This window comes from Athene noctua, chromosome 9 (assembly GCF_965140245.1).
Source record: "Athene noctua chromosome 9, bAthNoc1.hap1.1, whole genome shotgun sequence".
NCBI classification, from domain to species: Eukaryota; Metazoa; Chordata; class Aves; order Strigiformes; family Strigidae; genus Athene; species Athene noctua.
The window spans coordinates 17,108,590-17,133,087 of NC_134045.1; the positions used below are offsets into that span (position 1 = coordinate 17,108,590).

Consider the following 24,498-nt stretch of genomic DNA (forward strand, 5'->3'; position numbering starts at 1 on the left):
GAGGCACATCACTAGTGACTGGCCTCCAACTCAACTTCATTCTGCTGGCCACAACTCTGAGTTCAGCAGCTCAACCAGTTTTCGGTCCATCTCACAGTCCACTTATCTAGTCTGTACTTCCGTCAGTTTGTCTAGAAGGATGTTATGGGTGACAGTATCAACAGCTTTGCTAAACCCGAGATCAACAACATCCACTGCTCTCCCCTTATTCACCAAGCTTTTCATCACAGAATGCCAACCCAGTACCCCTGCTCTACATTTTCCCTAGTTTTCTTTTTGTTCATAAATCTGCAGTTGACCTTCACATCTTTCACCAGATTCATCTCTAAGCAAGCCTTGCTCTCTTGACCCCAACCGTGCATGTGTTCTTATATTCCTCCCAGGTCACCTGTCCCTGTTTCCACCTCTTATACATTATACACTTCCTTTTAATTTCTTTCTTAGGAGCTCCTTGCTCATCCATGCAAGCCTCCTGCTACTCTTGCTTGACTTCCTGGATATCAGGATGAACTGTTCCTGAGCTTGGAAACAGCAGTCCTTGAAAAATCAACCAGCTTTCCTGGACCCCTTTTCTCTTCTTCATAGCTACTTTTACAACTCCTTTAAGTCAGCAAGGTACAGAACTTATATATGCGATATCCAAAAGTCAGGACAGTCTACAGAAATACTCTTCCCTATTATAGAGGCTGGACTTCAGTTTTCAAGAAAATCTCTCCCTAACTAAATTCACAACAAAATGACATGGGTAATTAAAGAGCTACCTGTGAACATTTACACATTCAACTCCTACTTAGAGATTTAACTCCTCAGTGGATTCTCTTTAGACTTCCAAATAAGTATAATTGCATTTCTGAGTCTGACCTTTAATCAAAACGTTCAGGATCAGTGTGTAAATCACTCAGCTGGGATTTTCCTTCTCACGCGCTAAATCATGGCAGCACAACCTAATGCAATCATTTCCTTAATTGCAGCAAAGCCCTTTTGGAATCTCTTTTCAATGTATCCACTAAGAAATAAGTTTGTTCCCTTTAAAAAAAAAACCCAACCCACAACACACACTTCTCTTCTGAAAACTAGCTAAAAGAATTAGTGTATTTGTTGGGGGGTTTTTACAGTTTATTTTTGCCCTTTTTTTCAGTTACTAGAGCCTTTGTTTCCAGATGAATCTAGCCTCTTCTGCAATTATATCCATTGAAATAAGGGTAGCTTTTACTAAATCAATGAAGAATCTCTCTACTGTGCTGTCTCTGTAAGGTTAAGTGTGAAGCACAGAATTGGTACTGAGCTGGTGCCTACACATCTCTTGCTTCTCCCACTGATGCCTCTAAGAGGAAGGATTTAATAATTTTTTGAGAAGACCTATTTGTCCATTTTAGAGAAGGAATCATTGTTTATTCTCAATTAAAACAGATTCTGTTTCAATCTAGTACCAGTCACGAAACGTCTTCTATGGTTGTTTTCCACCGTAGCCAGAAATAAGAGATGTCCCTTCAAGCAAAGCAAGAACAACTAAGTGATCGCTACAAGTGGTTGTTCCCCATTGGCTTTCATCTGATGGGAGCCATAGCTTTTATCTTCCAGTGCCATCAGTGACTCAGGCTGACAGCAATAGCTCATGCAAGTCTCTAGCAGAGAGAACACAGGATGAACATGTATCCTTTTCCCTATCTTTCCCTGAATGAACAGACATGCTGTAAAGACGTGTAATACCACACTAAGAGTTAGCCAAGCAACTGACATCTTACCTAGAAAAAAACAACACCCTGTGTTCCTCTATAGTACTATGTTTAAATCCTGGAAGGTATCTCAGTCCTTTACCTGCTGAAGTAGGTAGTATCTAAGCATCTGTTGACAGCAGAAAGACCTTCAGTTCAGACCTGAAATACTGGGTGTTCCCCAGTTTCCAACCTCTTCCTTCCCTGTACAATATTGCCCAGCATTACTTCCTACTATTTCTTAATGAACTGATCCTGGAGCTCTTTAAGAGAAAACAACTTGAGATTTTATTCCTATTTAGCATCAAGCATGTGGACTGTTCTCTGTTCAGATCTATACTCCAGCCTGTGCACAACAGAACAACCTTATCTCACCTTTCCCTCCACCCCCTGGCTTAAAAGTTAGTGCCCTGGCTCCGAGCTGCAGGATAAAAACAAACACACCGTTATGAAACGGTCACACTTGACCTTGGAGTCAGTCTTACTCTAATTTAGACCCCAAGACAACACTTACTCTGTTCTCTTAAATCAACTGTTTGGTGAGAAACTGCAAGCTGCATAGTTCAAAAAAATTCAAACAACTGTTTGTTCGCAGGCTTACTGAATACTTTTCTGGCTGGTAACTAGTTTTTTTCAGAACAGTGGTGTGACTGGAGGAAATAGTATGTGCAGAACTGAGCCTGCACCAGCACCCAAGTCCCTGCTGCTGATCCTTCTTCAAAACAGGAATGTCTGCTCTTCAGGGAGATGTTTTTACAAATGACTGCCACCTGGGTGTGTAGTTCTTGTCCTTTGAGAAGGGAACACTACCAACGATCTCACTGAGGTTTGGTTGCAGTCCTAATCCAATTGAAAACATATAGAAGCAAAATAAAACTTACAACCTGACATTCCCCCACAGTGCCTCTATAATTTGGTTCTGTGTTCAAAATGAAAACAGCTCAAAATAAAAACAAAGTGGTTTTACAGCCACTTTCAGCTCAGCCCTGGTGCTGGCTGTTTTGGACCAACGAACAATGTCTTGATACGGCAAAAGCCTAGACAACAGTGGGGGTGGGAAATGTTACAGACATAAGCTTCATAATAAAGGGGAAAGAACATATTTCTCAAAAATTTAAGCAAATACCACCACATATTTGTCAGAGCTCTCTCATCAGTCCCCTTTCTCTTTTTTTGAATCAAAGCTCTCTTGCATTTCACACAGTGGTTAGGAACACTAATGCAAAAGCTCCCCAAATGCATGTGCTGGTGAGCTGCCCAGTGGCAGTGGGCACTCCCCGTGACTCTCTCTGAAGAGCCATTTCCCCCACCCCACCACTGCACACCTCTTCCTCTCTGCTTTTAAGTATCACAGCAAAATCTGTAGCAACCGAGGGACCAGAGCAGCTACCTCCTTGCACATGCCATGGTCTTTGTACAAGCCTGCACAGGCCTTGTATTTGCAGGTTGAGAGGAGTCAAAGCAGGGACAACCCCCCTGCAAAAGATCAGAAATGAGAGGAACTCTGTTGGGATCAGGTGATGCACATCACCCTCACCCAACCACACGGCCTGGGACAGTTGGAGGAAGACCCACTTGGATCTAAAAGGGAAAAAGTGAAAAAGATTTTACATCACTTGCTAACCTGACACCTGTGGCTCCAGGCCCAGCTGGTGTTTGTGCATGGTCGTGTGCCTCAGCAGCAGCCTGGAGCCTACCCTCACCCCACCAGCACTGCTGCTGCTGACCCCCAGTTCCCACAGGTGGGATGCAGCTCCCTGCTGAAAGTCCCCAGGCACAACACTGCACCTCTGGAGGGCAGGGCAGCCGGGTCTGAGAGCGCCCAGCTCTGTCTGACACAGGCACAGCGGCCTTCAGCAGCCCCTCAGCTGGCTGCCCCATGTGCAGAGCAGGGTTAGAAATTCCCCATACAGGCACCACTGTGTGGAACAACCTATTTGAAAACGAAAAAACTCTAAGCCAATACTCATTATTCATGGGATACTTCGTCAGAAAAAGGAAAGAAAGTACTTCCTCTGGACCTTACAATGCACCCTTTTTCTGACCTTGCAATAATCTTAACACCAGGTTTCCTAATCTGCCAGTCTTTAACCAAGCAAAACACCCAGTAATTTCAAAGGAAGTTCTGCCCACAAAGGACTCCAAGATTTGGCCTTAAACTCGGGAGCTAGCATGTTTTGTGGTTTGGGTTTTTTGTTGTTTTTTTGCTTAGGTTTTTTTTTTTTTTTTCCATTTCAGGAGCTACAGAAATAAATTAGACAAAAGCAAGACAAGGTGCCCAGCCAGAGCCAGGCCACTACTGTGTCCAGATGGGTCCAAGCTGCTCCCCGCTTCTGCCCACTGTCACTCCTGTTCCCCCTCCCCGGGAAGCCAGGCAAAGCCCCTGCAAGATGGGGAGCAGAGGTGGCAGCAGGGAAAGGCAGAGCTTCACACACTTGGCACACCAGGAAGTCGATTTGCATGTCTGCACTTGGAGCACCTTCAAAGCATTTTCTTTGTGAATAAATGCAAATCAGCCTCTGGGGATCACCTCTTTCTGGGCTGGTTCTTCACGGGCCTGAATTCCTCCCAGGTGTGGAACAGGGGCTGAGAAAGCCTTTTCCCAAAAGAGTAAGCATGCAAGGCTGCTTCAGCCTAACCCAAACTATCCCATCTCTTTTCTCCTTTTCCTAATTGATCGGGAATGTTTTTTGTTTTGTTTTTTAAAAGAGTGTAGCCTGGCACTCCTGAGTCCTTCCACCCTACAGCACAAGGGCTCTCTGAAGCTCTAAGGCAAGGTGGGATTTGGTGAGTGAATTGCCATGTCTCCACTCTGCCAGAAACTACAGCAAAGAGCAAACCTTGCCTTGTGCCTGCCTTGTGCTGCGTTCAAAGCTCCAAGCCCAAACCTGCCATGGATTTGATTTTTTTCCCCTCTCTCTGAATTGGGCTGTGACCTGCCTTGCAGGTGTTGCTTGTGCAGCTGCCAGGAAGCCCTGCACCACTCTCCAAGACCAGGCAACACCTCCTGGTACAGCCACACTCACCAACCTTGCACAGGAACATCTCCCTCAAAACTAACATACAGGAGATTCTCCTTCCTGGCCACCAAGCAAAACAACAAGCTTTTTTCTAATTGTTTGTAAAACAGCATCTGAGACAACACAAGATGGCCACCAAAATTTTTGGAAAAAACACTGAAAGTGGCAACAGTACCCAGAGCCCCCAGCACATGGAGCATCAGGGTGCTCTGTATAACCACCGGCAGACCAGAGGCAATGGGTGTCACATGCATCACGCATTTTCATTCCTGTTCCTCTGCTCTCTACATCCTCTCCAGGTTTAGATCTTGATACCTTTAAGTGACTTCTGTTCCGGGCAGATGATGACAAGGAGAAGAAAAGCAGAGGATGTAGAACTCCACTTCTGGACATAAGCTCTACCCCATCCTGCCTAAAGTCACACATATGGGAAAGCCAGGTTTTCTGTTTCTAGTCTCTTCACACTGACAATTCAGTGCCCCAAGATGGTGGGATTCCAGCTTCTGCAATGAGGAGCTTTCCTAGGATTCACATGCCCCTTCCATAAACCCATCTCCTGAGGGAGCAGAGCAATGTGGGAACTCCATGCTGATAGCTGGCTTCATACAAGCTGAAAGAGGTCAATCAGACTACACAGAGCTTAGAGCCCTCTTTCACACCATTAACTCCACCTGCTCTTTGTTATTTACATCATAATTTGCAGGAAATTGGTGTCTATCTGTCAAGATACCAAGTTAGCAGGCAAACAGCACATTGCTTTTACAGACAAAGCACAAAGCAGCCATATACCCAACAGTTCCACATCCTGGGAGGTACAGAGGTGCCTGGGCAGGCCAGGCAGAGAAACACAGCAAGGGTAAAACACAGATGTGAACTTACTTACTCCCTGATCTCTTTGGTGTAATAAAAACAACTAGAGATGACTCCAAGCTGTCAGAAACAAGTCAAACTTGTCCCTGTGACCTAAACAGGGCTGTCATGAATGAGGGAGGTCTGGATTTATCAGATAAGTGGTCCATTTTCTAAATAAAAATGTAATTAGTTAATAACCTTGCATGGATTTTAATTGGACACATCTTAAGGTTTTTTTCTGAGTTAAGTCACTAAGGTCTGCACCCGAATCGCAGGGATTTTCCACCAGAGCAAGTGCATAGCTTGCTGTGAACCACTACTACTTCACAGGGCTGCACCACCGAGGCACAGCCCTGCCCTAGCCAGAACAGGTACAACAAGCCAATACACTTTCTAAGATCAGCTACTGACCTACGCTTCAGAAAATTACATGCTTATTTCTCAAACCAGCTCAAAATCTGGACTCTAACACACTTGATTGTTGTGCAGCTCTGTTTTCTATTGAATGTTTAGATCTGGGAAACATGGCTTTGATTAAAAATGGGCAACCCACCAATGGCAGAGAATTTTCACATAACTACTTGGCAAAAATAGAGCTGCAACAGTTATTAGCCATTCATCAGGAACTTCTGCCTTGTCCCCTGAGGAATTACCTGCTTCCCCTATCTACACCTGAGAATTGGGATGCTCAAGGTTAACAGCATGGCAACTGCCACAACACAGAGAGAAACACTGAGAGATCCAACATTTCACCAGTTACAGTTCTCTCCACTTCCCGATATGAACAGTTGTTTTGTCTCAGCTGATGTCGGGCTCCAGTATCTTTTGCTTCTTCCACCTTTTTTAAAAAAAAACAAAAATCAACATTCTCTTTGAACTAACTTAGTTACAGAGAGGTGGAAAGAAGAGCAACAGGTGAGACAGGCCACAGAGATCATGGGTTTAATCCTGCTGCACTTCATGTCGACAGCAAGACCAGCCAGGGCAGCAGGCAGCAGCACAGGCTGGGTTAGCACGCTTTTCTGAGCGGAGGAAATCGTGGATAAGTGGCAATGTCTAGTCACTATTGCCTCGCTCAGAACCATTCCCCCAGTGATTATTTTCCATCATCATCTGGCCCAAACAAATGGATTTAGTAGGAATTTCACAGCAGGAACAAAGTCAGAACACAAAACCAAGATCCTACTCTAACACTACTGAAGGCAATGTCATATCTGTGAGGTCAGCAAAACAGAATCAAGCCACAGCAGCAGAAACCCCAGCTGTCTCAGTTCAGTCAGGTCAGCACTTGATTTATTACAATAAAACCCAATCATACTTTTTCCTACCTTCTCAGAAATCCCTTTCTAACAAAGGTTTCAAATCAACTATGCCCTGCATGCATGCTGCAGTTCTGCACACACAAAGCCCACGCACAAAAACGAACCTCAGAATTACTTCCATTTAAATTTGGGACATCCACAACGAGTTGCCTGCCCTGTGTTTCAAGTTCAAGAATGCACCACACTGACCCAACCAGGGACCTGTGCTCAGGACCGGCCTTACCCAATGCTCTCCAGCACCCCACAGGCTGGGACTGTCAGCACAGAGGTGACATTGAAGGAGATGGAGGAAGTGAAGCAGAACCACCCAACTTCCAGGCCAGGAGCTTTACTCACTGGACCCCAGTTCACTGCATATGCTTGGGGACGAACTTGCAGCACAGGAGAAAGGTTTATGCAGTGACCGCCAGAACAGAAGGGTATTTCCCATGCCTGGGAGAGGCCACAGGGTCTCCACAGACTACAGGAAATATGATCCAAGCGGGCTGGCGCATCTAAATATGCATTTAGGAATGGCTTTTCGTCTCTCTAACTTTGAAATTTTCTAATTTTTCCAAGTGGTCACATTAAAAGGGAGAAAACATGTTGTTTTCACTTTCCAGAAGTTCTGCAGTGTCGCAAGTGAACAGTTCACCAATTAAATAAATGTTTGGACGGCCAGGAAAACATCTGAGAGTTCCCAGCAGTTCTTCCACAATAGCTATCTACTTTTCAGAAAAACTATAAACGTGTTCTGAACCGAAATAAGCCTTGTTCAGCAAAATTCTTAAAGCAATGATATATAGCCAGACATGACCTTTTGTAACCTATTAAATGCCTCTTCATTGTCCATTTGATCCACTCCCTGGCTATTTCATGACAATATGTGGTATTAATATTCTTTATGTTAGCACACTGACTTCCCTGCGCTTATCCCAATATTCACAAATGCATGCATTAACCCTCACAGCAAGCTAGATGCATCTCAGTGCTGCTGCCTACCACTAAAGACTTCAGAGTTAACCACCTCCCCCAAATCCAGCGTTAAGTATTTGTGTTGTTATTCCAACCCAATCACATCTCTCTTTGAGGTCATTTAACTTCTCATCCCTGACACTTGGAGAACTCAATTCTCTTTTAGGTACTTCAGCTCCCCAAAACTCATCGCAGGGGAAACCGTGTGCCTACAGCACACAGGCAGCATGCAGCATCCATGGCACACTCCACGCCAGCCCAACCCCAATGGGCAGCACCAAATCAGCCCAATATACCCCTTCTTCCAAGTCACACAGTAGCTGCCACTGTTGCCCCCTTCTCTCAGCAGCAGGGAGGGTCAGGGCTCGCAGCCACGCTGGGTGAGACGATTGCTGAGCTGCACTTCCCAGGGCATGTGCACCACCACAACCCCACAACACAGCAACATGGAGGCTTAAACCCAACTGCCTACAGGTCTTCACGCAAAACCTGCTGAGAGGAACTTTTCCAGCATCTCAAATTTGGAAATAGGTGTCACTAGCAATAAATCCTTACCCACAGCTGGTCCCCCTGTGTAAGCTCTTACATGTTTTATATGTACAGTAGTTCTCAGCTGAGCATTAAATGAGTGTTTGTGCTCTGGGGCACTGGGGTTTTTTGCTTAATGAGTCATAGGCCTTTTCTTAAAAGTTTGCTAGAACACATAAATGTGACATTAGAGATTTAGTAAAACTGCTCCAAAAAACAAGGAATGAAGTTTCAGAAAATGTGAAATACTCCAGCTGGAAGAGATATACGACTTGCTTGGCCATTTTCTTATGCTCCTGTCTCACATCACAGTAACAAACAAGGCTACGCTGATATGTAGTTAAACCAACACAGTGAGGTTAATAGAGATAACAGACAGTGCACAATGGAAGTATCTGCTCCAATGTAGAAAAAAGGGACGAAATCCACCTCCAGAGATAGCAGCCATACAGGCACAGCGAAAAATCACATGAAAATCCAGCCAAACACTGACATTTATTGGTTGATCATTAGCACATCTGTTAATTTTGTTGAGCTGAAGGCTGGTCCTGCTCTCAAACAAGACAACAGGAATCCTGCTGCAAGCCTCAGGAGCCGTCACGCCCCTGGAGCATCTCCAAGCAATGCCACATCACAGCCCCAGGTACCTCCGTCCTGTCAGGACTTGAACCTTTCAGGCAGTTGCACACAGCCCTCAAAAACGAGCATTTTTAAGCTCATAATAAAATTTACAGACACCATGCACATTCCTGCATTTCTTCCTTTTTTGCTGCTTCAGTTTTGCTTTAGATCATAGATTCCTGTACCCTGTAAGAAAGGAGGCACTTTGTCCAGGATGGACGTAACAGGGAAGAAAAAAAAATAAATTCAATATTCTAGGAGATACCTAGTTTCTCCAGCCACAGAGTAAGAAATTATTGTGGACACCACAGGAGCAGCTCTCCCACAAGCGGGGTGGGGGACCTGGGGAGCAGTGTCCCCATAGGATCCCAACACCTTCACCCTAACAAGGAGAGCTGCCCAAGCACCCAGCTGGCAGGCAGCTGTCACCAGACGGCACCGCAGGATCGCATCCCTCTGCCAGTGCCCAAGCTGGGTCTGGGACAAAGGGGATGCCCCTCCAACACCACGGGGCTCCAGGCACTGCTGAGGAGGATGCCACCCTGTAACTCTGCCAATGTGCTATGAAGCACTGTCCTGCAATAGCCTTTGGGACATATGATGCAGGTAGGAAGCCAAGCCCAAAGCTTACTCAACTCCTGCAAATTTTTTTTAAATTTTATTAAAATTGCCCAGCTTATTGCTTTTACTTTCTTTCCATTGATGAACAACCCTTTTAAACACCTGAAAATTGCTTTGCCATATTTTTTTTTTATAATAATTTTAGTATTTGGCTAATTCTCTTGCTTAGAGAAGGCTTTCCAAATATCCAATACCCACATGTCAGCAACAGAAACACTTACATCCTAATTTATTAGCTATGGATACTAAGGATTTCAGCCTAGACTTGTATCTTTGCTGCTGCCACCAAGACATCAACAGGAGCACACAAAGTTGCATCATTTACACGTTTTAAATGTAAACGTGATACAACTTCAGAGAAATCTTATAGTAAGAAACATCAACTTCAATCATGTAACTACAGCTACTTTGACAGTTACCTGTTCCTTCACATCAGGGTCACATTTCTACTCTACAAAACAGAGCGGCCACAGAATCCATTACATGATTTACTCCCAATTCACATACCACCGTGTACAAATTTCCAGTGCGTGATTTAACATCAAACTGGGACATTTGCACGCATAAATCTTTATGGAGGATCAGGCATAGAGGCTAGGTAAACAGCTGCCAGTACGAGTTAAACTCTGCTAGAGGAACAATTTTTTATTTTGAATCTTGCTTATGATGTCTCCCTGACACCCTAAGAAGGCATACTTGATTGGGGGGTTTTTGTGGGGAGAAAGGTATGTTTAGAAGCCTGATGCTACTTCTGGGAATTTGAGAGCCTCTTACTTCAGGAATGCAATATAGACCTGGCTTGGAGCTTGTGATAGAGCCCTAAACCCCAAGCAGATCTAATGAACTGCTCAGCGTTTCACGCAGTGGCCCCGTGGCTCTGCAATCACCAGGGGCACAGCATGCTCCACACCAAAGCAACTGCAACACAGGCTCCACTCGACTCTTGCAAACCAGTAGCCTTTTCACAAGGATGTGGACTCTTTGAAAGAGGCAAAAAGAAACTTCCTTCTCCGCACGCATTTTGCATGTAAACAATCCCCTTTACTTCAGGCCCGTAGAGCTGGGTGGCTCACCCCTTCCCTCCCCCTTGGCACGCTGCTGCAACACCCTGTGGCTCAGAAGCAACCAGGTACAACATTCACGCGGGTACGCACATGGGTACACTTCCCAAACTATAAGGTGACAGGAAAGGGTAAAAATTAAACTAGTAGTTACTATAACATGGCGGTGCATATGCCTACTCCAACTCCGTATTATACATCCAAACCTCTGTATCAGAAACCTCACCTGTGGTAAACAGGTGGTGGTTCCTTGGAAGTCACCATCCCCCTCTGCACACAGTGCTTTTATAACAAGAGAATCCAAAAATAAAAGCACAAGCCACAAAAACAAGCAAACATTTGCCATCATATAGTACCCGTATTCACAATCAAGTTTCCTGCAGCTGAAGGTAAGCAAGCAGTTGTCTCCATTCATAACACGTGCTTCTCTGCAAGTTACAATCGCTCAGATTTCCATTTAATGTTAATTGTTCGTAACATGTATCTAGTACTTAATAAAATATAAAACACACTTACACTGCACATCCCTTCCCATCCTGTTATCACATATGACTTGGTTTATCACTTTCCAACTTCAGGGAGACTCACCAGCATGTGCAAGGCTACCAGGGACTACAAGAAGTCATGTAGGACCACTCCCACAACCTTCACACAATCATTTCGTACCACAGACAAAAAGAGACTTTTTTTTCCAGCTCTGTTGACTTGTGTTATCACACTTATTTTTTGCATCCTCTTGGCTGTCTTGAATTCTTTCTACATTCCCTCCCCCTACCTCCCTACTTCTTCCTCCCTTTGGAGGACCCTCCAGCTCCAGGCTTCCCCTATTGCTATTTACCATCATTTTCTTGACTCGTTCAGCCCATCATTCAGGCTCTCCCCCTCTCCTCTACTCTCATGCACCCAGGCACCCACGACAGCACCACTCACTCTCCCCTTCAGGGACCTGCAGCCTGCCTGCCTGTTGCCTCAGAGCAGGATCAGTGACAGGAGGGCAGGCTCCCGCTAGCTGCGAGACACCAGGATGCTGCTAAATCACCCCCCACCCCCCATCTCCCGCTGCAGCTCTTCTTGCACCTTCCCCAGTGAACACACACCTCCCTTATCCGACCCCATTTTTGAGGGTCTTCTTGCACTTTAGCTAAAAAAGCCTGACCACCCTCAAATCAGTTTCAGCAATACTTTTTCTAGCTGTAATTGGGAGATTAGCAAAACCAAACTCTCACGTACATGACCTGTTTGAACGCTTCAGGAGACCACACCGTGTAAGTTTATTTCTATTTAGATGTTTACCTATTAAAGGCTCAAATCCAGTGGAAAACAAATCCTTTTCCAGAGGACAGCCTTGAATGCAAAAGCTGAAGGATCTCAACTGCTTATCAAAGTTGAGTGGATTTCTAGGCCCAGATAAAGAGAAATATGAAGCAATTCCCAGACAAGAAATCTTTGGTTATTTACAAAACCGGTATGATTTATCAACCATTACCTCTATTTTCATGGAAATAGGAAAGATTTAGCATTTCACAAAGAAGGGTTCAGGAAATCGTAAGACAGAAAACACTTTAGCAAATATATCAAGCGTTTGGTCACCAACTGGAAGCTCACCTAAACTTCATTCAGGTTTTCAAATTTCATCTTTAAGCAATGCAGCTTCTACGGACTTACCACTGTTATCTGTCTTAATTTTGATCTCACTCATATATACACCCTGCTGTCACATTAACCTGCACACACAAAAGAAACATGAACATACAACTCTGAACTCACAAGCATGTTGTATGCCCCAAAAGCCAATCCTGCAACACCAGCAGGATTTCTCAATGCAAAGAAATGGATTTGCATGGATGACTATGTACATAAAGTCCCAGATGGCACTAGGGTTCCATTTCTTCACTTACCTACCAGGCCAAAGGCTTTTCAACAGGATGTTATCAGCAGCATTTCTTGGTGGTGTTCCAAAAAATGTGTGCTGGTACTCCTGGGTGGCATTCTGGAAAGATCCAGGAGCCCTCAAAAGGCTGCTTTTGAGGGTAAGAATGGCCTTTTGCTGGACAGATGACTAGTTATTAGCAGAATCCAGACTTTGTGTCTGCTACAGGGTACTGAGAAAGGGGCAGTCCCCCTCAGGGTGGAGAAGGGTCAAAGGTGCCTGTGGAAGATGAGACAGGTGACAGCTCACTATGACAGGACTAGTTGTTTCTCACTGAGGAGTACCACATGTGGTAGGAACTTGCTGCATTCTGCATTCAGATTCAAGAGATAAGGGGGTGGGGTGGCAGCAAGGGGTGGAGAAGACACTCAGTGTGCCAAGATGAGGAAAAGCACCTGCACAAAGGACACTGCAGAGGGGTGTCAAAGGACACCAGCAAGATTACAAACTTGCTTGTCTCTCTCTATGGACTTTGCACAGGGAGGAAACAATCCACACTCCCCCCGCCTCCCTAGTCTCACTGTGCCGCTTCCACCTCCTCTTTAGTTCAAGACAGTGAGACAATTAAGTCGCTTCTTGCGCTGGAACCCACCACCCTGACCAAGACGGGCAAGACAGCCCTTGTTGGGCGATGGCTATGACACAGCAGGGGCTGTCAGGAGCACATGATTGCTGCCTGCACCCCTCTGTCGACTCTCCTTCCATTTCTGACAAGTCACCAGTGGAGCCACAGGATGTACAGAGATATCTTGTTCAAAAACAACCGCCAAATCAGCACAACTGTTCAACACAATGACATTTCCCTGCCCAGTAGATGACAAGCCACAGGTTCGCAGTCAGTCCCACAAGGACTGCTTTGGCTTGGATGGACACATCAAAACCCAATTTTCACCTTAAACTATCTTTTTCAACACCTAGACATCAGACTGAAGAATTCTGCAAAGTGAGGAGAATTTAAGACAGCACCTGAGCTAATGACTTTCTAACACCCACAAATGTCCTGTTGACACCTCAGGATGCACATTCAATTTAAAACATCCCTGAAACACAATTTTTAGCAATTCACCTCATCAAATATGAGTGCTCAGCTGAGAACAGTTATGAAAGTGAGTGCAAGTGCTTTTTCATTACCTCTCCTCTCAGCATCTGCCACTAAACCAAGCACATTTACTAAACTGTCACTGCCTTGACGGGGACAGACAGGGGGTCTCAGTGTTGAGGATGAAGCAGTTTGGGCAGGGGTTGCATAGAAAGCAGCTACAAGGGAACAAAGTCTCAACAGCTTTACCCAATCCAACTGCAGGCTGCTGCCAAAGAAACAGTCTCAGCCTCTAGGAACCCTTTGCCTGCACCCTCCTGCCTGGGTCAGCTCCAGTCACCTCATCGACAGGGATGAATTGGAGCAGCTCACCAATCCAGCCCGACACAACCCTCCCTCTCCCCTTTCTTCTGTGCATGCTTCTTTTTCTGTAAAATCAACGAGCACATGTGGCTGCAACGTGCTGGTGGGAGCACTTGGAAGCAGCAGGGTGCTACCTCTCAGCTGTGCAACTGTGGGTAGGGCAGATGCAGAGCGCTCCTTTTGAGGCACTGTCATCTTCAGTCAGATTAAACCAACTGCGGAAGGGCGTTTTCCCTCTCTCTACAGATGCACTGAAGCCTGCCAAGAGAACAGGGAGGATGGAGAAGGTGAGGCAGTAAAGCAAAGCTCCCAGCACAGTGCTGCTCACACCACCATGGGCAGAGATGCCTGTCAGTTCCCTAGACCTGCCAGGCTGAATGCTCCTTGGCTCCACCAGAGCCTCAATTTTTCGATTTTTTTCTTGTTTTGGGGTGGGGTGGAATGACACAGGGACAGACAGGACAGGGACTGGGGACAGGCACAGAACACAGTAAAGTTACCAGTGTCCTCATGTAAACATTTCCTCACTGGACAATTAAGCTTATCTAATTAAGGAGCATTAAACCATCTTCTCTGTTCCCCCTACCTTGTTAGGCTACTGGCTCCACATTTCTGTTCACCTCTGTTCTCCATAGGCATCAAAAACACCCCACAACTGCCTTCAGAGCACGCCAGACACCAGCACTAAGGAGTGAATGAGTAAGCAAAGACTTCAGCTGTAGTATAGGTGAGCTGCTATGCAAATCAATGCATTTCTCCTTTCTTCCCTCTATTAATATTGCTTAAGACTCAGATCTAAGTCAAACTAAATAGCAGATTTCTCCCCATCCTGTCCTCACTCTCCTTGTCTCTGATCCATCAGCCTGCAGTCATCCCTGCTAACCCCTCATGCACTTGCTCAGCCAAAGCTCAGCATTCACCTCCATGGGTGATTGGAAGCAGAAATGTGGTATCAAGTCTGCCTGGATTTACCAAAACCTCAGTAACACAGAGAAATCAACTTTCTCTTTTAAAGGACCCCAATTTTCTGTGTTTCATCTGCCTCCAGGGTGCAAGTCACAGCAGCGGTTCTTTGTGCTGCTACAACAATACCTACAGAGCAGCCGGTACACACGCACTCTAGGCACAAAGGCGCAAGCTTACTGCTGATCCTACATCCGACAGATCTGCTGAGGTTTAGGGCGTGCTGCAACATGTCGCTACAGAATAACCTTCGAGTAGTGACACTTGCAACAGGCGAATTCTTCTAAGAAAAACCCACTCATGACAGATTCTCCAGGGCTGCTCCTGGACTCTCTGATCACACACCCAGCTTTCTGGGCCACTGGAAGCCCCTCTCAGAAGCTCAGGACAGCTCTAAGTGGTTTCCTACTCTGAATACATCTTATTTCTCAATCTCCCACTGTATGCCACAAATTTTGAAGGTAACACCTCCTGCATTTAGTGTATTAACAAGCCCTCCCATCCAGCTTCCGCAGATACTTGTAAGTGAACCGTTATTGTCCTCAGCTGGAGTCACTCAGCTGGTGAGCACCATGCCAGGGGCCACAACCTTGCAAAAGATGCAGTTGGGTGACCATCGGCTTTCTTAGCCTCACACGGGCTAGAGGGAAGTAGCAAGCGCTGCATTCAGCTTCCTTTGTCTGGGCACAAGAGCTTGTAGAGGCTATGCCACTGCAGTTCACAGAAAGATCTTTATAGTAGGGGAGAGTACTACTTTGCTACCCCCACTGATGGGCTCACGTCTGTCTCACCACAAGCATCTCGCAGACACTTCAAAGAGCCCTGCAACTCCTTCCATGCAGAGCACCCCAATGCTGTGCCAAATTAGTCTGAATCCTCGCGTTCAAACCAGCAACTAAGGTAACACGTCTCCTTCTTCAGCAACACTGGTGTTGGTCAGAAGCCGCGGACAGCCAGGGAGCCTCTCTGCCGCACCCAGGCAGTGCACAAAGGCACAGAGATAGCTGTCCCCTCAACAGCCACCCACGGGGGCTGCATCACCCGCTGCCCCTCACCTTCCGAGGCCTCTTTCTTCCTCCTTTGCCGCAAGCTCTTACACCCCAGTACGAGAGCACTCACCCCTCGCTCAGGCAGGGGACAAACTCTCCCGAGGGCTACCCGGCTCATCTGCAGCCCCCGGCACAGGAGAAACAAGGCTGTATTTGCACACTCCGGGATCATCTTTCAAAGGCATTTTGGCCTTTCCACCCAGTACAAAGTAAGAAAGACAAGGGAGCTTAATCCTAACTAGTGTGACTACAGAACGTGTTCACTCACTTCAAGAGATTGTTATAAAGAAGCAACAAAAAATCAGGACGTGACCGACAGGCTGCCTGAGCCTCAGCAGGGACAGAGGAGTCTCCTCTCCATCAAACTCCCCTCTCGCACCAGGGACGACACGGACCCCCGACAGCCCCGGGCGCTGAGCGGGCCCTGCCAGGCCTGGCAGGGCAGAAACAATGCCGGGCTCCCCCAGGCTCTCCCAACTAGCGCACGGATTTTATTGAACGGGGCGCTAAAAATTACTTAACCGGTCAGGCTCGTCATCTATAAAAGTTAATCACAGACGGCCTCGGAGCACGATCGCAAGTGCCACAGCGTCAGGGATGCGGGAGGTCACCGGTGAAGCTTCAGCAGCCCAGGAGGGAGGCAAACGAGCGTTGCTGTGAGCCCCGACAGCACAGACGGCTTCTCCGACACCTCTCTCAGAGGAGTCTCCCACCCGCCCGTGGAAGGGGAAGCACCGCGCAGGGAAGAGACGTGAGGGAGATCAAACACCGGAGCGAGCTGTGGTGCCCGCTCTTCTGACACCAGTCAGACAAACAGCACCTGGGGCTGTTTGTGTGGGGCTTCGGCAGGCACCTGGTGGCGAGCACCGCACGCCGGGCACCGCCCGCCCGCCCTCCCCACAGCCCGACCCGCCCGGCGGCGGGCAGGCCCCGCGCCCCCCGGCCCCTCACCGAAGTACTCCTTCTTCATGTGCATCTCCAGCTCCTTCTCCAGCTCCAGCGTCAGCGCCTCCAGCCGCCTCTCCGCCTGGCTGGGGCCGCTCTCCCGGCACGGCGTCACCTGGTAGGGCAGCTTGAACTTGGGGGCCGGCGCGGAGCCTTTGGTGGGGCTGTAGGCGTAGGGGGCCGCGGCCTCGGGCGCGGCGGGCGGGTGCTGCTGGTCGTGCCGCGGCGGGGACTGGGCATGGATCTTGTGGTAGACGTCCCCCAGGTCGGGCGCGGCGCCGTCCTCCTGCAGGCCGGGCCCCAGCAGGGAGGAGCGGGGCGAGGGCAGCTGCAGCTCGGGGTAGGCGCTCATGGAGCCGCGGGAGCTCCGCGAGCTCTGGCTGGAGATGCTGGAGCGGGGGCTGACCACGGCGGCGCCCGCCGCGCCGCGGCCCTCGGGGCCGCAGAGGCTGGAGCGGGGGCTGGCCAGGGCGAGCCCGGCGCCGCCCGCCCCCTCGGGCTCGGCGCTGCCCGGCGGGCCGTAGCGGCAGTCCGAGTAGCTGGAGCGGGGGCTGGTGGTGCAGGAGTACTGGCTGGCGGTGCTGGAGCGGGGGCTGGCGTGGCGCTGGTCGTAGCCCATGCTGATGCCGCTGGTGCGGTTGCTGCTGGGCTTGCTGCCGCCGCCGCCGCCGTCGTAGCTGGTGAGGCTGGCGCGGGGGCTGGAGTGCTTGCTGGTGTCGCTGGCCGTGCTGGCGTAGCTGGAGCGGGGGCTGAGGGCGGCGCCGTCGTACTGCACCAGGCTGGCGCGGGGGCTGCCGTACTTGTCCTGCCCGGGCACCACCAGGCTGGAGCGGGGGCTGGAGAACTTCTCGTAGGGCAGCGCGGCCGCGCCGCCCAGGCTGGAGCGCGGGCTAGAGAACTTGCCGTGCTCGGCGACGGGGCCCGGCGAGGAGCCGGCCAGGCTGGCCCGCGGGCTGGCGGCGCCGTACTTGCCGTCCGGGCCGCCGGGCGCCCGCCCGCCGCCCTTGGCCACGTAGCCGCCCTCGTAGGCGCTGCCCGCGGCGTAGCGGTAGCCCTCGGCCGAGTAGCGCTTGCCCTTGTCGGCGAAGCCGCTGTAGCAGGGCAGCGCCACCTCGGAGCGGGTGCACAGCCCCTCCTCGCAGCACGGCGGCCCCGCGGCCAGCGGCGGCTCGGTGGCGGCGGCGCGGCCGTTGGCGGCGCGGAGCGGGGCGGCCGGCGCGGCGGGCGGGTAGGCTTTGCCGCAGGGGGCGGCGGCGGGGAAGGCTTCGGCGGGCGGCGGCGCGGCGGTGCCGTTCATCTTCCGGCCCCGCTGCTCCGCCGTCATGTGGGCGGCGATGACCCGCTTGGTCTCCTCCAGGTCGGGGTGCAGCGCCAGGTCCCGGCGGCCGCCCCGGCCGTACGGACCCTCCGGGCAGGGCTCGTAGAGGGACAGATCCTCCATGAACTTGGTGGCCTTCAGTGCCATGTCCTCCTCGTACTTCTCCATGCTCGGCCGGAGCCCGGCGGCGCGGGCCGGGGGAGGGACGGCGAACTCTCCGCGAAAGCACAGCCCGGAGCAGAGAGAAGGAGGAGAAAAATAAAAATAATAATAAAAAAAAAACCACCACGAAAAAACCAAACCCAAAACACAGCCCAACAGAAAGCCCCTTCACGCGGTCCTGGCGGGGCAGCGGTGGGACGCGGCTCCTTCCCCGGAGGGCTGCTCGGCGGCGGCCGGGCCGGGCGGCAGTCACCTCGGCGGCATCCCCGCGCCGCGGCGCTCGGCTCGGTGCGGCCGGGCTGCCCGGCGGAGCGCGGCGAGCGGAGACGAGGAGCCCCTGTGTCACTTTCCAGCCTTAAATAAGTTGCTCGGTCCAGTCAATGGCGCGCTGCGCGGAGGAATTTGCGCTCGGCGGCTCCCTGCCCCCGCCGCCCCCGGCCGGCCGCCCCGCGGCGGGGCCGCGGCCCGGTCCGCACCCCCGGGCGGGGGGCGAAGGCGGCGGCCGGCCCGAAGGGGCTTTGCGGCGCGGCGAGCGGAGCGCGGGGCGCGGCGAGGCAGGGACTCCTTTGTGTGGGGCAGGAATGCGAGGAAGGAGACTGGGCGCTGCGTCCCGCTGGAATGTAGTTAATGCCGGAGCCAAACAATGATTTTCACCGAGTCAGTCAGGGAGAGGGCGGCCGCGGCGCTGCTCGGCGGCGGGGTCGGCGGTTTCCCCTCCGCGCCGCCCGCTCTCCTCCTCGGCCGGCGCTCGCCCAGCCCTGCCCGGGGCCGGCGGGCGGGCGGTGCCGCTGCTGGCCGCGGACCGGGAGGCGGCGAGGCTGTCACCGCGCCCCGGGCCGCCGCCGGCGGGAAGCGGGGGGCTGAGGAGGGGTCCCCCCGCGGAGGCTCGGCGGGGCGCCCCGGGGGAACCCCGCACGGAGGGGCCTGGCGGGGAGGGGGGAGCGCCGGGGACCGCCCGCCCGGGGTTCCCGCCCGCCCGGGGGCTCCGCCGCTCTCGCCCCGGACTGGAACTTTCCGGTGGGACCCGCGGCCTCGTCCCGCCGCGGGCAGGGGCAGCTCTCGCCCGCCCTCTTGCCGGGGCGCGCCCGGTGAACCCCCCCCCCCCCGGGTCGTGGTGGTGCCGCTGGCGGCCGGGGGTTACGGGACCGGCCCCACGGCTGCAAACGGCTCACACCTGTGCGAAACCCCGGGACTGGCCCAGGGACTCCGCCGAAGGGACCTGTGCTTCAGCACGGCAGCTGATAATTATTTGCAGTTATTTATGTACTCTTAAAAAATAAAAAAAGTAGTACTAAGACATATAATAATCATACTGTGGCCTAAAGCAATCTATGCAGTGACACGAGTTTAGAAAAGCACGCTACTGCCTGTAACATTGCAAGAGCTAAGTCTGTTGATCCGGGAGAGCCAGCACTGCTTGCCATTTACATCTGTATTCACACGGAAAAGGCTGTTGGAAAACAACACCCCCGAAATGGCTACGGAACTGAGACCTCCAATACTAACGTAGTGTACAGGTTTGGGTTTTTTTTTTTTTTTTTTTGCAACTAAACTGCAGGTCCCTGAGGATCATCTGCGTTGACGGCAGAAATGCTGACTAAGCCCTAACAATAGGTACCTGAGCGGTGTCCTTACACTGCTAGGTGCTGAGCACCCTGTGAGGAGAGAAGTATGTTGCAAGTTTGAAATGTAGGCACAATGCCATGCCAAGAACATTTTATCCTGTTATCATACCTAATTAAACATTAAAAGCAACTGTGTACTCAAAAATGTCCCCAGCTGTGGAGGGCAATTGATTGGCAATCTGTTTGTTTGCATGTGAAACGGTGGCAAGTGGGAAAAAAAAAAAATTTCTAACAGACCATGTAAATGTGCAGAACAAGACCTGGAAAGCAAATCTATTAGACATGGGAGAGGTAGTCCACTGTCAATGCAAACATACGTGTGCAAATACAACCAATCTTGAGAGTCAAGTGCTCTTTTCTAATACACGTTCACATCTCCCATTACACTTTTAGCTGATCTACTACACAAGCTGTTACCATGTGCTTCTGCAGATTACTACTTGTGGGACAAGTTACATCTCACCTCGAGGCAGCAGGTGCGTGATGACCGGAGGCGCCTCTTGCGGTCGTGTGTCCTGGTGCACACCATCGCTGCGCCGCGAACGCAGCGCAGGCCCTCGCCATCAGCAGCAAAAGCTTCCCAGCAAACGTGCACAGCACTGGATCAAAGCAGCAATTCAGGTCCCCGTGCCATTCAAGCATTGGACTTTCTGGTGAAGCTGTCAACAAAGACACAAACTGTGCTGTTAGCCACATAGCACGGACACATACCCCCCAAGGACAAAGAGAGATTCCTTCCACAGAGCACATGGAAATCGCCTTAACTTGAGCCCTCATCCACCCCTCCTGGGACTCCTGCACAAAGTTCATTTGGGGCAGTGGGCGTCTCACAGGCTGCTGCCTTCAAGCTCCTTCCTCAATCATTCCTGGGCCCATACTAGGATGTTCTATCCTGTTACTGACTTTGAACTACTTACTGCAAATTTTTGTAGGGCTGTCTTCCCGAGAAGGTAGGAGAGGCTCATGGACAACCTGGGAACCTCAGAGCACATGTAGAGAAAAATTAATTTACTCTATTTTAAATTTTTGGGTTTTTATTTTAAACTTTACAACATTAGCTACCTTTACTATTAATCTAACAGAATGGGGACATACTGGGATCCCCTGCCTGTGTGCTCATGCAAGGAAGCATTTTGAACAGTTGTCTTTACAGTAGGAACTGCAGAGCTGATGCTGTGTGAAGTCAGAAGCATAAGCTACCTCAGGAGCTTGTTGCCCTTCTGTAGCTCTGTCCTGAGCTACAAATCTGCCCTTGTTCCACCTTTTGAGGCAGCATAGTTCTATACTGCTGCTGCTGCCAGCAGGTAGCAAGTTTCTATGGTAAGCCTCTTGGTAAGTCATTGAAGCACGTGCTTTGCTGAGTATGAACTCATGGGAAAAACATACTGGGGACCGAGAGAATCTGGAGAATCTAAGGAAACAGCCCTTTTTAGTAAGCAATGTGGATCAAATTATAAAAATCACTTACTTTTACTGTTGAAAGCTTATGTTCAGTAAGTAAATCCTCAAAGCCAGGCCCAGCCAAGCCTGCTGCAGCCCTAGGCCAGAGTATCTCTGCGCTGTGTTCCTGCCTCAGCCCTGCTGCAGGGGCAATGCTACAGACTCGCTCTTCACCAGTAAATCGTACTTCTGTCATACACATAATGAACATAACATTTATCCACACTATAGCCACAGATGTAACCCACATGGGTAAAATAAATATGTTTGCAGCGGTACGTAGCACACTCAAGCACTGCTGCATTTCTCATAGAGGACCATATGTGCCAGGCTGTGCAAACAAAAACTCTAGAGTTAAAGCTGCTGTTGCTGTAATAAGTACCCTCATAATTTTCCTTGCTGTTATAGACAAGAAAACCCAAAGTACTGGGCAATTACAGCTTGACAATCCTGACATGGTTTTCTCCCCGCTTTATTTTAAATATATTTGCTTAATTTTAACAACCAGCAGTAAAATGTATATATTGCAAAAAGACTCACACTTCCGTGACTAAGAGCACAAGAGTGTCACAGAGGATTATAAAAGCTGAACTTCATTTCTTAGCTTGGTGTGGTTGTCCTTATGCTTGATTTAAAGTTACATCAGTAAATCAGATATTAAGGAAAGCCAGCTGCTTCTGTTAAATAAACTCCTTTGTCTAAGACTTAAAGGGAGCAAAAAAGCCAGGTGGAGTTATTGATCTGTGAATCTCAGCTGGCTGGGCCTCACAGGCACTGCACTCCTGTTTCTTCTAATTGCCAGTGCCTTCAAGGAAACGCTGCCCAGGCCAATGGGCAGGAGACCTGATGGTCTGCTGGGGATTTTGTCTCCCTGAGTTGCAAACAGTTTATTACCAACAAAGCAAAGAATCTGTAAGAATTCACCAGTGAAACTTGAGCCCTACTGAGGACAATGGCAGAAATCCCACTGACTTGTGTTGCGGTGTATGTTATATCAGACGTGGTTTTACTGACACAATGCAGGAGGGATTTCTTTGTCTCGCTTCATCAATTTAACAATTTGAAGCTGTTCCACAGATTTGCTTACTGAATTGGAAGCTACCTGATTTTTTTGCAATTTCCCTCATTGTCTCCAACATTAAGAAAACAATGAAATTATACCTTTGAGTCTACAAGGTAAATAAGACTCATTATTACTCAGGGATTTACTATTCTGATTTGCAGTTTTAAAATTGATTGTTTTCTTGGTGAGGAATGTAATGATTATTCTTTTTCTCTGGTGTGTTTCATGCCCAACTGAAAAAACAAAACAAAACTTGTGAAATTCATTGGAAAAATTGTGCTGAATTTTACTTTGGGAGGGGGGACTGAAGTTTTTTTTTTCTTTGAAGTGGTAGCTGTGTTGTGCTTTATATTGCTTTGTTTTGCTTGTCTGGGCCCTGTATGTTAATTTGTGTTGTGATAACTTTAAGTATAAGCAAGCTTTCTGGAATATGAAGTTTGGATATTAGTATGTCTTTGCACTTGGGTGGTTTGTTTGCAAATCACCTCGTTCTGACATGTTTTTTAAAATACTCATTTGCAGTTGATCATAGCTTTTAAAAATTAAAATTATTGAATGTGTTTTAGGGCACCATCTTCTGGTAGGCAGAACGCATTGTATTTGAATGGTCACCTTTGCTAGGCACAACTATTTAAAGTATTTTTGACTAACACTACTCTGGAGGCTTACAGGTCATTTTTCATTCTAAATCCGCAATAAAACACTATTTAACATTTTTTACATTCTTCTTATTCATTGCAAATGCAGCTATTCACTGTGCTGCACAAATTTAACTTGGGACAGGCCCTGTAAAATTCCAGTCACGACAGGCACTTTGTGAACGTGCTAGGTTAGACAGACAACATATGTCCAAGCACCATTTATGTATCTTATTTCTTTCATAGTTTCATCTTCCACTTCTCTTACTTATTTCAGATAATAAAATTTCTGGCCAGAGCAGTTTATTGGCTCATACTTTGGAGACTACACATGGCCTTAGTCATACTTCCTTGCAGTCACAGGACATAATCACTGTATATTCAAACACAATCAGTTAGCTTTACAGCAGCCACTACACTTGCATAAATACATAATTTAGTTGGCCAGCTCAGTTAGCAGTACACCCACATAGTACTTTAAAGGAGGTCTTAGGTTATATAGCTTCTTATTTCAGAGAAACAGAAATAACGAAAACAAACTTGTGACTCTACAGAGCTAAAATTTATCTTGACGTGATAAAAGAAACTCCTGAAGACACTGCAAACCGTCATCCAGTGACGAAATCAGATAGCATCAGTGCATTTAATAAAAAAATAGAAGCACTGCATGAGTGTCATACTGCTATACACATGCCCCCCGATTCTCTGCGTGTGAGAAGTATCAGACTAACTGTATGCACCTCTTTAGACCCATTCAAGAAACGAGGCAGGCTATGAGCACTGACCTCCTGACCTGCCGATACGAAACACTTGAGCTATGATGAGAAGGATCATTTCAGAAGCAAGAGGACATTGGTTTGTTGAGAACACCAATTACATTTACATTTCATGGTATTTTTCCATATAAAATGGTATTCTAGAGATAACACTTGTTAACTGAAATTAATGAACAAATTTGCAAGATGTATACAGCTGTTACATAAGAAATGGAACTAATGAAGGCCCAGCCACTGTGGGTCTCTATTCTGCATCCTTTGCATTCTTCAGCTTGTAACCTCCTCGCCAAATCCCCAATAATGCTGCAGTCCTGTCAGCCCCTTTGTCCCATGGAACTCTCCCACTCCTACAGGACGTACCCCGGTCCTCAGCCGCTATATACAGTACCTCCAGGTTCCTGCCGCTGTATTCACCTACATCCCCCAGGAGACCTGTCAGTGCTTTTCTGTCTCTGACACTCCTCCTCTACAACATCTTTAATTCTCTCCCAGG

The 24,498-nt window shown here is 48.8% G+C and overlaps 1 protein-coding gene across 2 annotated transcripts in view; it reads right to left on the reverse strand.

Annotated features, from left to right (window-relative positions):
- Positions 1-18,469, reverse strand: part of WTIP (WT1 interacting protein) — a 97,371-nt gene extending 78,902 nt beyond the window's left edge. For both annotated transcript variants that reach the window (XR_012634220.1, XM_074913553.1), the window contains exon 1: positions 16,990-18,469. Coding sequence is in view for 1 of the 2 variants with exons in the window: in XM_074913553.1 (XP_074769654.1) it covers positions 16,990-18,469 (1,480 nt within the window). In the remaining variant the exon portion in view is untranslated. The remainder of the gene's footprint in view (positions 1-16,989) is intronic.
- Positions 18,470-24,498: the final 6,029 nt, after the last annotated feature.